Source organism: Sander vitreus, chromosome 9 (genome assembly GCF_031162955.1).
Source record: "Sander vitreus isolate 19-12246 chromosome 9, sanVit1, whole genome shotgun sequence".
Lineage (NCBI taxonomy): Eukaryota > Metazoa > Chordata > Actinopteri > Perciformes > Percidae > Sander > Sander vitreus.
In genome coordinates this window covers 13,491,956-13,508,390 of record NC_135863.1, presented here as the reverse complement: position 1 = coordinate 13,508,390, position 16,435 = coordinate 13,491,956, and the positions used below count along the sequence as shown (strand labels likewise).

The 16,435-nt window shown below is 38.3% G+C and overlaps 3 protein-coding genes across 3 annotated transcripts; all 3 read right to left on the bottom strand.

Annotated features, from left to right (window-relative positions):
- Positions 1 to 1,510: 1,510 nt before the first annotated feature.
- LOC144523946 (5-hydroxytryptamine receptor 3C-like) lies at positions 1,511 to 5,010 on the bottom strand. Its single transcript, XM_078259918.1, has 9 exons — positions 4,984 to 5,010; positions 4,740 to 4,794; positions 4,334 to 4,497; positions 4,099 to 4,143; positions 3,855 to 3,961; positions 3,234 to 3,403; positions 2,809 to 2,972; positions 2,285 to 2,495; positions 1,511 to 1,860 (listed from the first exon to the last, which is right to left on the bottom strand). The coding sequence occupies exons 1-9, from the start codon at positions 5,008 to 5,010 to the stop codon at positions 1,646 to 1,648; spliced, it is 1,158 nt and encodes a 385-aa protein (XP_078116044.1). The 3' UTR covers positions 1,511 to 1,645.
- Positions 5,011 to 6,654: 1,644 nt separating this feature from the next.
- On the bottom strand, positions 6,655 to 8,207 carry LOC144523313 (receptor-transporting protein 3-like). The gene is made up of 2 exons (XM_078258799.1): positions 7,972 to 8,207; positions 6,655 to 7,341 (listed from the first exon to the last, which is right to left on the bottom strand). The coding sequence occupies exons 1-2, from the start codon at positions 8,118 to 8,120 to the stop codon at positions 7,011 to 7,013; spliced, it is 480 nt and encodes a 159-aa protein (XP_078114925.1). The 5' UTR covers positions 8,121 to 8,207; the 3' UTR covers positions 6,655 to 7,010.
- A 5,953-nt stretch (positions 8,208 to 14,160) lies between these two features.
- On the bottom strand, positions 14,161 to 15,553 carry LOC144523312 (receptor-transporting protein 3-like). Its single transcript, XM_078258798.1, has 2 exons — positions 15,296 to 15,553; positions 14,161 to 14,768 (listed from the first exon to the last, which is right to left on the bottom strand). Exons 1-2 carry the CDS (start codon positions 15,436 to 15,438, stop codon positions 14,429 to 14,431), a joined length of 483 nt encoding a protein of 160 aa, XP_078114924.1. The 5' UTR covers positions 15,439 to 15,553; the 3' UTR covers positions 14,161 to 14,428.
- Positions 15,554 to 16,435: the final 882 nt, after the last annotated feature.

Here is a 16,435-nt window from a genome sequence, read left to right as displayed (position 1 = left end):
ACCTTAGAAGGCTTGACTTTCAGCGGGCAGCACTAAAAACATTAACATTTGGTCAGAATTGGTTGTTAGTTTGAGTGTGCAGGTGGTTTGGGCTGTTGTGTAAAGTTGTCTACACACATTTTGCGGGTGAAATACAGACATGATCTAGATAAGTAGAAATGTAAAAAATATAAATTTGTTTGTTAATGTAAGTGCTCTTAAAGTTCTACATCTAGAGGTGGGTTCATTTAAAATGTGGCATGCCTGAAAAGCCCTGAATCCCACAAAGTCCCAACAGAAGGAAACCATCAGAAAATATTAGTTAAATATCTTTTATTTACCACCCAAAAGGGAAAGTGTGAAATGTCAAGGTTGTCAACATCAATGGGAAATCAATTAGTGCGGATTTGCAGATTTTAATTTTACAAAACACGTAAATGTGATTAAAAAAAAAAAACATATTGGAAAGAGTTTGTTTTAGAAGTTCAGTGTAGAACTGATTTATTATGTTATGGCAAGTGGGTGCATGCATTTTATAGAGTTTGGATACAAGATATGGCCGAAAGTATCGAGATTTATGTTGGGTTGGGCCCATGGGTTTTAACGGACATCTTGATGCAGCAGCATTGAGTGATATTTTAGACTTTGTGGCACAGAACGCTAAGCTCAGATCAGTGCCTGACCTCACCAATCACTGCAGTAAAAACCTTTTGATTGTATGTCCACATACTTTTGGCCATGCAGTGTACCCAATGTTTTGTTCACTCTGTGTGTGACTAAACAAGTGGTTGCTGCTTTGATTTTTAAAATGTGTTTAGTTACTTATTTCATGCGTAATATGAACAATAGAATATAGGATTCAAAACTGGCATTACAATGAATGAATAAATAGGAAAACAATTGGAACATGATTGTCATGTTTGAAATAAATGTCAATCGAAAACTGAATGAGATTTTCTTAAGTAATTTTATTTTGTATACAATGGTTTTCCTCCATTTTAGAGTGGCACAATATAACACAAAAGTCTTAGAACTACATCTAATTAATGTAGTAGGGTTATTTTAATGTCCAATATAATTATATAAGATAATATAACCATAATACAATAACTTTAGAGTATGTAATGTCTTGGCTCCAAACAAAACAACAAATCTACCATGTATTGATAACAAATCAACAAACGTTTGAGTCACTAGCTACATGAATGGAGCCCATTAAAACAGACAGCAGATGTCTACTTACTGTACGAGTTTACCCAAATAATGATGATGGTAAAGAAGCTGACTGATATGAAGAGGATGTAGAGGCCGAACAGCAGGCGGTCTATGATGAAACCCACCTGGATCCACTCCTCCGAGCTCTGGCTTCGTCCCAGCTGCTGCTCCACCTGAAGGCGGACGGCCTGGAGGTCTCTGCCCAGGCTCCTCAGCTCCTTCAGGGCCTTGTTCTCTACCGCTGGCCCCCTCTCCTCTTGAAGTCCCTCATCAGCTTTTTGCTGTGCCACCACAGCGTTAGGTTTCATGTCTAGTTTTCAAGGAAGAAAAGATTGGAATTTAAAAATGATCATTACATTCACTCCTTCAATGTGGTGTATTTATATAAACAATCATGGTAATCCATCTGATTGACTCTGTATATTCAGTAATTTTCTGTAAACTTTCATTGCTAAATTTCGTACGCATGTATTAAACCACCTAAATCTCTTAGTTCTTTAGTCTTCTGAGGCAGGCAAATGAGGCGGCCCAAAATTTGCAAAAAAAGCACTTGGATCCAGCGAGGAACGGGCGAGAAGTCAGCAGAGCCACACAACAGGTTGGTGATGAGGATAGTCTCCAGTAGACTGGTCACCATCAGAGCCAGGCAGACAGAGAAGAACACATCTGGCAGAGAGAGACAGGGTAGAGGTTTGCACTGTCAGAATGTGTTTACTGTATATTCATTATGCTTGTCAAACATAGAAACCACTCTGTACCCTTTCTGGAAATGTAAATTACTTGTAAATCTGAACATCATTTTCCCACATTATCTGTTTATGGAATGGGGCATATACAGAGAACGTTTGCTGAATCTGAATAACACTAACTTATGATGGGCACCCGGAGAGCTCAGTTGGTAGAGTGGGCGCCCATATATAGAGGTTTACTCCTCGACGCAGTGGGCCTGGGTTCGACTCTGACCTGCGGCCCTTTGCTGCATGTCATTCCCCCCTCACTCTCCCCTTTCATTTCTTCAGCTATCCTGTCAATAAAGGCCTAAAAAATGCCCAAAAAATAATCTTTAAAAAACAAACAAAAAAACACTGACTTATGAGAGGTATGGTGTTTCCGGTAACAGGCAGCAGGTCATTCATGATGAGCAGGAAGACGGTGTAGCCCAGGATGAGGGTCATCTTGAAGGTGGACCGGTCCACAGTCTGGGGAGGCAGCAGGAAGCTGAAGAGGTCCACTGTGATGAGGAAGCAGCTGGGGATCAGCAGGTTCACCACATAGAGGGTGGCCCGGCGTCTAATTCTGATCTGCAGAGGGAAGAAACACAACACTTGGCCAGGTACCTTTTCTGTGAACATTTGAAAACTGTCTGAGCTTTTACATTTTTTGCTTTGAAATAATGTTTTCATAACTCTGTCCACATACAGTATTGTTATTGTAGCTGCTCAATTAGGATTTGAATAGGACTGATATTTCTAAGAGTGTTGGAAAAATGCAAGTTATTTCACAACAGGTTTGCTTACTTCCAACCTGATTACATTACATTACTCTTACAATTTGAGACTGGAATGCAATTTAAGGTCTATTTATTGCAATTTACAGACATTACAATCAACCTACATGAAATGAAAGCTCATCAGTGTAATCACTATCGTTAAGGCCATGGCTGTCTTTGTGGGTGGTGATATCCAGCAGCTCCCACTCCCCCATGGTGGTCATCACCTTCTTGGAGTACTCTGTGATGTCCTCTGGATTTTTCCCCAGGAAAATCTTTATGTCCATTGCTGGGGAGAGAAGATTAGAGAAATATATTATCCTGTAAAGTCAAGGCAAAAACAAACTTCACTAAATACATGATTATTAAAATTGTTTTCCTTTGGTAAGTGGCCATGGTATCACAAAAAATGCAAGTGTCCCTAAATAGAAGTTGATATCAGGACAAAGAGAACTTACTGCCTCTAACATTTACATTCCATGGACACTTATCTTAAAACTGACATACAGAAGTCTTCAAAGGAAACGAGACAATTGGTAAAGTGCCTTACCTAAGTGGATGTAGGAGCTGAAAGTCATAGTGCAGTTCTGTACATCGAAGGGGAAGGTGTAGATATCGAGGTTACAGGAGCTGACAACTCTGACTGGTTGAGCATCATGCACCAGACCGTCGCTATACAGATACACAAACGGGACAAAGGGGGCTGTGTTTTCATCCATACTGCAAGAAAGGAACAAGCAGAGAAGTTATGAATTAAATGTCTACAATATGAGCCCTTTAATTTAATTTAAATTTAACCCAAATTTGTCAAAAAAAACCAACAACAAATGAATCCTTCGAACAAGTATTGCCTGTTTAGTCAAAACCTGATGTTGTCCTTTATTACAATGAACATGGGCACTGCTGTTTATTTTGAATCAATCCCACATAACACTGTCCTGCTGCTGGAAATACTCTCTAGAGCACCAAACGTGTATTGTTCCTAATAGTCATAGAAAATGCACTATTTACTCCTTATATCGCTAACATGGTTTATTCACTACACACACACACACACATACACACACACACACACACACACACACACACACACACACACACACACACACACACACACACACACACACACACACACACACACACACACACACACACACACTAATTCACTCACAATTCATTGATTACAATATCTGGCACCCAAAACTTCTCTCTGGGAAGAGATATCATGTTGGTGCCGCACTTGATTGGGTCCCAGCTGACAAACTCGTTCATCCACCACTAAAAAAACAACAAAACTGTTGTCAGTGCACCGAGCAGGAATGAAGTAATAATCACATCATTCACAAAACATAATCCCGCATATCCCTATATTACTGACTGAGACATTACGTAAAATGGATGATTGCAGTACTTACACAAGTTAGCCAAAGGTAAGTGAGCAAGAGTTGAGCCTTTTCATCCTGGAAGAGACGAGAATAGCTGCTTTTAGGCACAAAAAAACGCAATAACGCCTCCAGATATATAAAATGACTTGTGAGTGATTTGCCTAATGTACTGTACATCTAAAGAGTTTTTATTCTAAGATAAGTGACACATAGTCATGCAAAATAAGCAATGGCACAAACGTATCTACAAAGAACTGAAACATACCACTCCTAGTATCGCATACATGGTAAAGTATATGGTGATGTTGGTGCAAGCGGTCATGTTCATGACGGGTCGTATGGAGCTCAGGTTGAAGACTGGAGTCAGAGCCTCCAGCAGGGCTGGTTGGTTGGGCTGAGAACAGTTTAGCTTGATGGCTCTGCACGCAGCTAACAAGAAGATTCAAAAATGAAAAGTCCAATCACTGGGATTTTGATGAACTTATTTCCAGTTCAATGCACATTACAAATGATTTAAATTATCCAGTATTTGGCTTACAATATTGCACATACATTATACATTGTGTAACTGTACATGTAGTACACATTCTCCTGCACTTTTTCATTCTACGCAACCGTATATTTTTTGACACCATACAGTATAAACATGCAATGCTTTCCAAAAGGCTTACCTGGTATAAGAATGAGAAACATGACCACAGTGGGCCTGGCTGATGGAGGGAGAGACTAGAATGAAACAAATATGACAATAATTGTTTCAATTAAAACAACTAAAACATTAAAAACCATTGATTATTTATTATTTAAGAAAGGGTTATCAGTTACAGAGAGTATTTATTATAACTAATGCTGTGTTTAGGCTCAGAAATAACACTTCACAACATACAGTATATGAACCAGGAGAATATTCTTTACCTTCAGTGTAGTATCCTTGAGTGCCATGATTTCTACAGTTGTCAGAACAGTTTCCTCACTATCAGTTGTCTGATGAGCACACAGAATAATCATCACCTGCTTTATGGGAACATTTTCTTTTAGTTGTCACTTGCATGAACAAAATAGGCATCTATCCATAAATAACCATTGCCAGACAGCTAAGGCATAGTCACCACTTACCTGGCAAATTCACTCTTGCAAGACTAAATTCAGCCTTTTGTGACTAAGATATACAAAGTGCCACTGTACACCAAGCGTGATGTGGACAAACCCCTGGCAAATGATGTGGGAAATGGAAAAAAAACTGCAAGGCAGCTACTTTCCCTATAGGTGGTTTTGTACAAAACAAAGATGAACCACAGTTAATGTATTGTACCGCAGTGTGTGACTTGCAGATGGTAAGGACTGACCACAGCAGCATCAGCGTCACACCTGCTGGTCATACACAAATAAACAGTGGATGACCTGTGAGAAACTCTGGTGTCACCCCAGACCTCCTGCCAGCCAACCTTTTTTCATTTTATATTAATGTTGTCCATCAAAAATAACAAGGTTAACACAAAATGCTTCTGCAAACCAACCTTTCTGTATATTATGACTGTTCAACAAGTTGTCACAAAGTGATACTCTAACAATCTCTTTGTTGACTACACATGTACAGAAATAGTCAATGTAAGCCTCGTACATTGAAATTGTAACTATTATGAAGGACACTTTTATTGAAACTTTGAGGCTATTGTGGTGATGTTCAGTCACATAGACAGTCATGGCCTTTTCTTTGAACTTTGAACCTTTTCTGTGTGTCATAGACACTTTACCACCCAGCTGTTACCATGCATGAAAAAAGAATAAACATATAGCCTATGCAAAATATCACATTTTCTAAAATCCTCACCTTTACCTGTCCAAATATTATATTTTATATGTAAGTGTTGTAGGCTGTTACTGTTACGGATCAGTTTATATCAGTGACTCCTTTATACATACTTTTAAGTGTCAAAATGTATCCTGCCCTCTCCCTTAATGTCCATAATTCAACATGTAAAGACATAAATGGCATATTCACGAACTTTGTATGAAAAAATAGACACCATCATCTAAAAAAAGTGGTGCTCTCTGGTTCTAAGGATAAAGGTGGATATGAATATCTGGACTTCTGGGACTTGAATTACACCTTTAAGGTGAAATGGTCAAAAGATTGAAGAGCACCAAACTCATTATGGTACTTTCTCCCAAATAACATAACTTTTTTATTGAAATGTAACTACAATATTACAAAGTTTCCATTCTTTAAACTATTCTGAATTGAAATTGATATGTACTTTGAGTCTCTTAAATTGGTAACAAATAAGAAAGGCAACTAATATCTACCCAGAACTATTTAATTAAGAACACTTGCTGTCGCCACTTTTAGTGAAGTCTGTCACCTTTCATTTATTTATTTTTTGTTTAAATTATTATTTTCCTGTTTATTTTACCTTTACAGTATATTATGCTGATTGTATTTGTATTTGTATAATTTATGTTTACGAACTGACTGACTGTAAATTGAATTCTTCTCCTCTCATTTAGTGTCATATTTACACATTACATAACACATTTTTTTGAAAACAGATAATACCCACACTACGAATCACAAATACATTTAGATTTTTGTTTGTATATGCTTTATTCATCTATCATGTTTCTGATTGTAAACAGGCTTGTTTAATGCTTTGTGCAGACCAATTCCTATTTTAAAGACAATGAACTGCCAACAAGAATAAATATGAAAGCTTACATTATTATTATTATTATTATTATTATTTTATATATATATATACAGTATATATATACAGTATATATATAATCACATACATCATATATATAAATATATGATAAAAGGCACAATACAATGAAACAGAATAACAGGAGGAAAAGTCTTATAATGTTTTGCTAATATGAGCTAACAAATAATAATAATTATTTTAAGTTATTAACAAGGCTGGCTTAAAAGCCACACAAGCTCAATTCCTTGTACAGATGCCTGTCATGCAGGCCTCACAATGATCAGGCTCATGGGGACTTTTGACATCCATGCTAATAAAAGGCCTGTGTTCTTTGCCCAGGTCTTCATGGTAGCATTTGATTCTTATCTTCTCGACCAGATTCTCCAGGAGGATGTCGATGTTCTCTGAGGTGATGCTGGGCTTCTCCATTGGAGCTCCGCTGCAATGCTTGCAATTCTGACGGAAGGACCTCACCTTGACAACGCCATGCCCGGATGTCAGGCGCATGTGAAAGACCACCATCACCCGGTTGGAAGGCCAGCCTCTTCCACACTTGGTGCATTTGAACCTTGAAAATGACATAGGATACAATTAAGTCTAAGAAAGAAAGTATGAACTGGCCCTTTAACAAAATGACACTCTTTATCTGTCATTCAAATGTTGCCAGTCTAAAATCTATGGTCCTACCAATAACATTATTTTGTTTCTCAATATAACTCTAATGTTACAATAACCCAGCTTTTGTCACACTGGACATTGCATTAATTTATTATAATTTCCTTAACCTTAACCTAACCCTCATCCTTACCCTAAAATGTAAAGCTTTGCATTGTGGGAACAAGTTTTTGTCTCCAAATCACAAAGATACTTTGTCCACACAACTTAAAGGTTCTATATATGTCATGTAGAACTACTAGACGTTGCACTAGAGCACCAAAAGACAGGGAAGTTTGATTTACAACCAACAGAGAGAGTGTGACTATCACTCCACCAACACTTTAGACAGCAATCAGTTTGTTCAAAATTTCATATATAAAACATTACAGTGGTACAAGTGCGTATAAATACACACACACATCTTAATCCATCCAATCCAACCAAATCCATCAACTAAACTATAAGTTATATTAACCTAAGTAACAAATACAATAGATAATATACAGCTACAGTGATTAACAGTTACGTCCAGCACACTGACCTTGCACATGTGTTCCTGATGTACTGCTCCCAGCCTGGGTTTGGGCAGTCAGGTACAATAATTTCATCAAACTCCAGACGCCAGGCGTCTCCTTGTTTAAGATCTTTTGTTTTCATCTGGAAGATACGTGTCCACTCTGGCTGTGCCATCCTGTCAGTGCCAGTGTTGCTGGTGGTTGAGGAAGAAATAGACACGGACAGCTGATCTGCACAGTATACAAACAGCTTGTGAGAATGACTCATCATGACTGTAGAGTCTGGGGAAAATGAAACTTAAAAGTGTAAACCTGGTTTCCTTAAGTTTCAGTTCTAGTTTTATAATATAAATAGAATGAGAAATGGCAAGTTTGTTTTTAAGGGGCAGTTGTTAAGCATATAAAACGTGTCACTAGAATTGCTGGATAGCCTGTTTATACACAGAAATAAAGAGAGGGAAAGCCCATGCAATGAAAATGTAACTTGCTTGTTTGTGTTTGGGGGTGCCCTGGTAGCCCAACTGGGTTGAGCATGCGCCCATGTACATAGGCTCAGTCCTTGCTGCAGCGGGCCGGGTTAGATTCTGACCCACTGCCCTAGGGTTCGAATTATAATTTCATCTTTGTGGGGGTCTCTTTAAAAAAGCAGCACATTTTGAGCATTAAACATTTCATTTCCTGCATTCTGGTGAATTTTTATGCACCTATTTACCTTTTTCTGAATCAATGTATGCTGCAAATATAATATCTTTATGTAAAGGGTTGATTACAATCCAAATATAAAAACATAATGTAATATATTACAAAAGGCTGTCAGGCATCGTGTATTGCTATTTATTCTCCTGTAGATCGACTTTTCTAATTATGTCTGAGTCAGCACACATGTAGCCTAGGCATCATTTACTCCTCCGCCTTTTGCGTCTTTTGTTGAGAAAGTAACGTCCTTAAATGTGCATATGACAATTATTCACCTCAATGATACATGAATTCATTTTAATGTATTAATAAACCCTGGACTGTAATATTTCAGATGTGTTTGAGTAAGATTTTGTTCATGTTAAAAACTTTGTGCACATTCAAAATATATCCCATCTGTGCTCTCTGTGATTTGGAGGAGTCGAGATATTTTGAGAAAAATAAAGTGATAATAACTATTACAAGAATAAAGTCACTATAGTTCAGAAAATAATCTACCTGCACCATAGTCTGCTGTGCATTACGTGATTGCTCTGCTGATACGGTAGATCTCAGACCTCCTGACAGACTCAGACCCCCGTTTGAGACTCTGGTTTCTGAATGAGCGAAAGTTTAGGGAAGTGGCTGTACGCTACTCTACATCGGAGGTGGGAAACCGAAACTACGAAATCTGCCGCAGCATGTCGACAGCAGCCCAGGTAACAATTTTTTGGTTCCCAGAACGTTCGCTTTTTGGTTCCCATGGAAAGTTTTCCTGGCGTTTAGGGAACGTTAGTTTTTGGTTACATCGACTGTTCTCAGAACGTTCCCAGAATGTCCGTCTAACGTTGCAACCTTTAGAGAACGTTCCCCTACCGTTGTAACCTTTAGAAAACGTTCTCTAACGTTGCAACCTTTGGGAACGTTCCCTAACGTTCCCCTACCGTTGCAATCTTTAGAAAATGTTCCCCTAACGCTTCCCTACCGTTGTAACCTTTAGGGAACGTTCCCCTACCGTCGTAACCTTTAGAGAACGTTCCCCTAACCCTTAAGTAAGTTTATGGAACATTCCCCTAACATTATTTTTTACATTCCCTAACCTTTAAAAAAACAACCATGGTACCAAAAAAATTTAAAAATATATATATTTATATAAGAATCAGAATCAGTTTTATTGGCCATATAGACACATACTGTACAAGAGAGACAACACACATATAGGCACATTAACACAATATATTGTATAAATGTAGAGTGCAAAGTAATAGTGCAAATGTAGTGTGCAAAATGCAAAATGTGAATGGCCAAAGTGGGGATGACCCCACTTATCAGCAGTTCAGGAGAGTGATGGCAGTGGGAAAGAAGCTGTTCTTGTGTCTGGTTGTTTTTCTGTTCATGGATCTGTAGCGCCTGCCAGATGCAGGTGGTGGAGGCAGTAACATCTGCTGACCTGAAAAAGGGCAGGAAGGGACAAACGCATCAGAACAGTCACGTGATATGCACCAGGTTGAATTTCAGTAGTTTCATGGTAGGAAATATGACTCTGGTTTCTTAAATGCATGCATAAATGTTAACTTACGGACAGGGCTTCCAGACACACGCTCCGTCCTAAAATGCTTTCTTGTTTGTGGAATGGATTCATCCGAAATAAAAGACCATACAATTTGTACTGATTGCAAAAAGAATATTTGAAGAGTAAATAATAATACATAGTCTGTACTTAAGGTCTTACCATGATTATCTAAATAAGCGACCCTACTTTACAGCATACAGCCCTCGGATGTATCGTAAGATAAGTGTTAAACCCTAAGTCCGACTGAGTTCAGCTCGACTCGCTGTATAATGCTGGCAACCATGTCGGAGCTTTCTTTAAGTTGTTTACCAAAATCTCTCACCTTGTTGTCCAGGTTCCTTATGGTGGTTAAAACATCACCGAGGGAAGGCTCAGTCTCTGTGGCCAACTCTGATGTATCCATGGGGCTAGCAGCCGCAGCATAGCTAGCTGTGGAAAGCTAACTTGTTTCCCAGCGTTAGCATACGGGCTAGCAGTCTTGAGCGGAGAAAAGTCTTTACTGTTGACCGCCCGACAATGTCTTTCTTGGTATCTTCGTCCCTACCTATGCGTTATAACACCGTCGGTGAAGTGTAGTCAGCATATGTTTAAGTCAATGGCAGTATTTCAGTTCGAATTTGGGACCAAACAAACAAATCTTTTGTCTGCCCTGCTTGCCAGGTGTGTATACCGGTGTCGTGCCAGGGTACTTATCCCCGCCAGGATTTGTATCACCTGGCGCGGGAGCGCGTGCACTCAGAGCGGAGTTTAACTGCTGCACTTCGAATTCACCTCTTAAATGGAACAAATAGCGACGTGGAAGACTCGACAGGGTTTTCCATAGTAACAAACAAGGATCTCATGTATCTACATAAATACGTTTATTTGTCTGTTACATTAAGGCGACGTGTGAATTGTTTAATGCGTTGTTTATTATTGTGGATTAATCGACAGTGTTTTCCAAAGTTCCATATTGACATGCACCGTAGCCACATAGGCCAAATGATAGGCCTATCTACGTGAGTCATGCAGATTTATGAACAATATCCCTGCTCTCTGACGTGATTTCTGTTTTGATTTAATTTAGTATGGAGATGTCTGCTGTTTTCTAGCAAAAGTGACATAGGCAATACACATTATATCAGGCCGTTTTTCACCTGATATTTTGTGTATCCCCTCCACTAACATGCAAAGGGTCTGTCCTGTCCTCATGTGTGTTATTTTCAGTGTTTACCAGGTCACAGTGAACAACCTGAGATACTATGGAGATGTCTGCTGTTTTCTAGCAAAGTTACATAGGAAATACACATTATATCAGGCTGTTTTTCACCTGCTATAATGTGTATCCCCTCCCTAACATGCAAAGGGTCTGTCCTGTCATCATGTGTGTTATTTTCTGACTTTACCAGGTCACAATAAACAACATGAAATAATATGGAGATATCTGCTGTTTTCTAGGAAAAGTTACATAGGGGATAAACAAAATGTCATCATGTGTGTTATTGTCTGACTTTACCAGGTCACAATAAACAACATGAAATAATATGGAGATGTCTGCTGTTTTCTAGCAATAGTTACATAGGGGATACATAAAATATGTGTATCCCCTCCCCTCACATACAAAGGGCCTGTCCTGTCATCATGTGTGTTATTTTCTGAGCTAATATGGAGATGTCTGCTGTTTTCTAGCAAACGTTACAGAGGGATACACATTATATCAGGCTGTTTTTCACCTGATATTTTGTGTATCCCCTCCCCTAACATGCCAAGGTTCTGTCCTGTCATCATGTGTGTTATTGTCTGACTTTACCAGGTCACAATAAACAGCCTGAGATAATATGGAGATACCTGCTGTTTTTCTGGGAAAAGTTACATAGGGGATACACAAAATATCAGGCTGTTTTTCAGCTGCTATAATGTGTATCCCCCTCCCCTAACATGCAAAGGGTCTGTCCTGTCATCATGTGTGTTATTTTTTGAGATATTATGGAGATGTCTGCTGTTTTCTAGCAATAGTTACAGAGGGGATACCCAAAACATCAGGTGTTTTTTTCACCTGATATTTTGTGTATCCCCTCCCCTAACATGCAAAGGGTCTGTCCTGTCATCATGTGTGTCATTTTCAGTGTTTACCAGGTCACAATAAACAACCTGAGATAATATGGAGATGTCTGCTGTTTTCTAGCAAAAGTTACAGAGGGGGATACACATTATATCAGGCTGTTTTTTCACCTGCTATAATGTCTTATAGGGGGATACAAATCCTGGCGGGGATAAGTACCTTGGCGTTGTATACGGAAGTCAGGACAGGACTTGAATCGGTCACCTGAAAGCAGAGGATCCTTGACATTGAGAAACGCCTACTGTCTTCGCCCTACTGGCGTGGGGGGTGTAACGGTTGGATTTGTACACTGAACTGAGCCACTTGTTAAAAGTGAAATGTGAAATGAAAGAAGTAAATTTTTCTTAGTTGTGAAAATCGTTCTATTGATAGATTCTTGTTTTAAGTATTTTCACAATATACAGTTAAAAAAACGAAATCAAGCACAAAAGTATTGTTTTTAACAAAATTGTTATCAGCCTAAAAGTAAATGTATTCTCTTGCTATGTTGTTTATCTTACTTAGATTTTATAAGACCAATCATTTTTTGAGTGAATCTAAATCAAGTGACTGCAAACCTTTTATATGCTACTTCAAAAACTTAAATGGAGCTGGTATAAATAAACATTTTCAAAACCGCACTCAGAACATCCAATAACAACCAAACGGGAACGTTGTGTGGAGGTACAGTGCAACCACAGGAGAACGTTTCAGCTGGTTGGTTCCCTTAACGTTTAGGGAACGTTATAACCATGAGGGAACGTTCCCTAAGCGTTAGTTTTTGGTCTGGTTCGAACTAACCTTTAGGGCACCAGAAACTAACGTTCCCCCAACGTTACCTAAACGTTCTGTGTTAGTGGGGAGAGCGCGTCCATTATAAACCTAAAGCTGCACAGACGACGGAGGCGCTGCTCATCTCTATTTTTACAGCGAGAGTGGACACTAAGCGACGCACAGGTCTGCTTCAGAGCTCCATGTGTTTGGGAAAAGTGCTTTATTTGTGATTTAAATAATGGACCCCCACAGGTGTATGATTTTACTGATTTCATGGGAGCTCATCCTCTCTCTATGGGAGCTCAGCTCCCACTGGCTCCCACGAAATCGAACCCTGCACTGCCCTTTGCTGCACGTCATCCCTCTCTCTCTCCCACTTTCCTGTCTTAAGCCGTCCTATACAATAAAGGCAAAAAAGCACAAAAAATATTCTTTAAAAAAAGAATTGTGTGGGTTTGGGTGAAAGTCTTTTAATTTACTAATATATCACACACATGAGATATGTGTGGATTAACTCCCAAGTGAAGGACTGCAAGATAAATGAAACTGAAACGTTTTCCAGTTGTAGTGATGCAACACTGCCACTTGCTGGTATTATGCTGCCTTGTCTTCTATGTCTTCTGTCTTGAAGGAGATGAAAACTAATATATTATACTATAATTTTATTCAAACAAATGGCCTAATTTTGCAGAAGTAATTTTACTTTACTGTAATTGATCCACTCTCATAATTTCCACATAGAGAAATGGATATAGTCACTCCTCAAACATTTCTACCTTCTCCTGTGCATGATTCAATTTAAACTTAAACTCCCATTTTAACTTCTGTTCTGTTCATCATTAGAAACAAGAGATTAAAAGTGTTTATCAGATTGATTGTGCAATGAATCATTCTTATACATAGTCAATATCATGACTGCCCTCACTGTTTACACATCTTGAGTCACATTCAGCTATTAGTGAAGGAACTACGAGTGCAAATAAATGGTGTTTAACATTGCTGGTTTTATGTATATGTATGTACAATATCCCAGTTTTCTAAAATATTTATCTGCACATTCAAATATTTTTTGTAAATGTTATGTTTTAGTGAATAATTCATACAAATAATAAATAAATTAGACCAATTTAATTGAAAACCACAAATACATTTAGTTTATTGCTTGCATAAGCTTTGATTAACAAATTTCTGCTTAAGAGAAGGCTTGTTTAATGCTTTTGAAAAGACAAAATAACATTTTAAAGAAAATTGATAACAGGAAAAAATCAACAAGAATAAATCATTTATGAAAGCTTACATACACTTTATCATATAAAAAAGATGCAAGCAATACAATGTAACAGAATGACAGGAGGGAAAGTCTAATACAACTGACGCTTTGCTAATATGACTTTGTCTTTGGACAGATGCCTTGCATACAGGCCTCACAATGTGCAGGCTCATGGGGACTTTTGGCATCAAAGCTTCTAAAGGACCTTTTCTTTCTGCCCAGGTCTTCATTGTAGCATTTGATTCTTATCTTCTCCACCAGATTCTGCAGGAGGGGTTTGATGTTCTCTGAGATGATGCTTGGTTTCTCCATCGGAGCATCGCTGCAAATCTTACAGTTCTGACGGGAGGGCCTCACCTTGACAACGCCCTGCCCGTATGCCAGGCGCATGTTGCAGACCACCATCACCTTGTTGGAAGACCAGCGTCTTCCACACTCACTGCAGTTGAACCTTTAACAAAATGACAAGTAAAACTCAAGTATTAGCTATAGAAACATTTGGAAGCAGAATAATCTTTGTTCTGACATTTTTGCAAGACCTATGGTTCTTTGGCCTCATCAACTGAGGTCAAACTCTACCAATGACATTATTTCACCGTCAATATAACTATAACTCTATAACCCAGCTTCTGTCACACTAGACATGGCATTAACTTACATTGATACCCTGAACCCTAACCTAACCATTACCCAAACCTAACCTTAACCCAAAACAAGTCTGTACCCTAAAATATAGTGGTTTACATTGTGGGGACCAGTTTTTCCCCCCAAAATACACACAAGTAAGTCACCATAGTGTGACCGTGTGATTTTTGTCCACACAACTTATACAATGCATGTACATAGACATACACTCAAACCTTAATAAACCTAAATCATCCACTGACTAACCTAAAATTTACAGTATATTAATCTGGCATATACCATACTGTGTATACAAACCAATTACTGTTTTTAACATTAGTCCATCATACCGACCGTGCACTTGTGTAAACAATAGACTTCTTCCAGCCCGGTTGTTGGTGGTTAGGCACAATGCTTTCATCAAATTCCAGACGCCAGGAGTCTTTAAGATTCTTTGCTGTAATCTGGAAGATACTTGTCCACTCTGGCTCTGCCATCCCGTCAGTTCCAGTGGTGCTGGTGGATCAGGAAGATACAAAACACTGACAGCTGTTCTGCACTGTATACAAACAACTTGTGAGAATGAGTCATCATGCCTAGGTTGAGAAACCATAAGTCTATCAATACAGAGTTAAGGGGAAATGAAACTTAAAAGTGTACACGTGGTTTCCTTAAGTTTCAGGTGTAGTTTTGATCTCTTTAAATCACTCACTAGTGAAGGACTAAAAAAGAAATGAAACTGAAACAATTTCCAGTGGTATTCATGCAACACTGCCCTGTCTTCTTTGTCTTTTATCTTGCAGGGGATTAAGAATAATATTTACTATATATTTTTTAAATACATGGCATAATTAATCATTAAGTAATTTTACGTTACTGAAATTGATCCACTGTCATCATTCACCATGTGAACTATCACTCCTAAAATGTCTACCTCCTTCAACTGTGCATGGTTCCATTTCAACTATAAGTCAAATTTTAACTTCTGTTCTTTCTGAAAATGTATCATTAGAAACAAGAGATTAAAAGTGTTTATCAGGCTTGATTGTGCAATAAATCATTTTTTTATTTTTTATTTGATGCCAATATCATGGCTACCCTCGCTGTTTACACATCCTGCGTAACATTCAGCTATTAGTGAAGGAACTACAAGAGTCAATGGAGCTTAACACTAAACAATTAACTCATAAACCTTTAATCTCGTCCAGGAGAAGCACATAGACACTTGTCAGTGGCTCATTAAACAAACCAATACAAACATTAAGATCTAACAGCTCATTTCCCCTCATTTGCAGTTTTAATGTTAGATCAGAGAGTAATTCAATTACTGGTATTGTAATTTGTATATCATCAAGGGCCTGTAGATAATGATCGATACTAAATGTAATGAATCACACCATGTTCAACAATTAGCTGCAATAACATCAGACAATTGATCTGGAATTCAAAATGAGTTCCTTTAATTGTTCTTATATATCTTCATGTTTTAAACAG

Bases quoted from the DNA above. Each gene is read 5' to 3' on its own strand.
- LOC144523946 (XM_078259918.1), bottom strand. From the start codon at position 5,010: ATGGCACTCAAGGATACTACACTGAAG. The intron at 3,962-4,098 runs GTAAGTACTGCA...TTGTTTTTTTAG, and splicing joins CTTACCTTTGGCTAACTTGT to TGGTGGATGAACGAGTTTGT. The intron at 1,861-2,284 runs GTCAGTGTTTTT...TCTCTCTGCCAG, and splicing joins AAACACCATACCTCTCATAA to ATGTGTTCTTCTCTGTCTGC.
- LOC144523313 (XM_078258799.1), bottom strand. From the start codon at position 8,120: ATGGCACAGCCAGAGTGGACACGTATCTTCCAGATGAAAACAAAAGAT. The intron at 7,342-7,971 runs GTCAGTGTGCTG...GTCATTTTCAAG, and splicing joins ATCAGGAACACATGTGCAAG to GTTCAAATGCACCAAGTGTG.
- LOC144523312 (XM_078258798.1), bottom strand. From the start codon at position 15,438: ATGGCAGAGCCAGAGTGGACAAGTATCTTCCAGATTACAGCAAAGAAT. The intron at 14,769-15,295 runs GTCGGTATGATG...ATTTTGTTAAAG, and splicing joins ATTGTTTACACAAGTGCACG to GTTCAACTGCAGTGAGTGTG.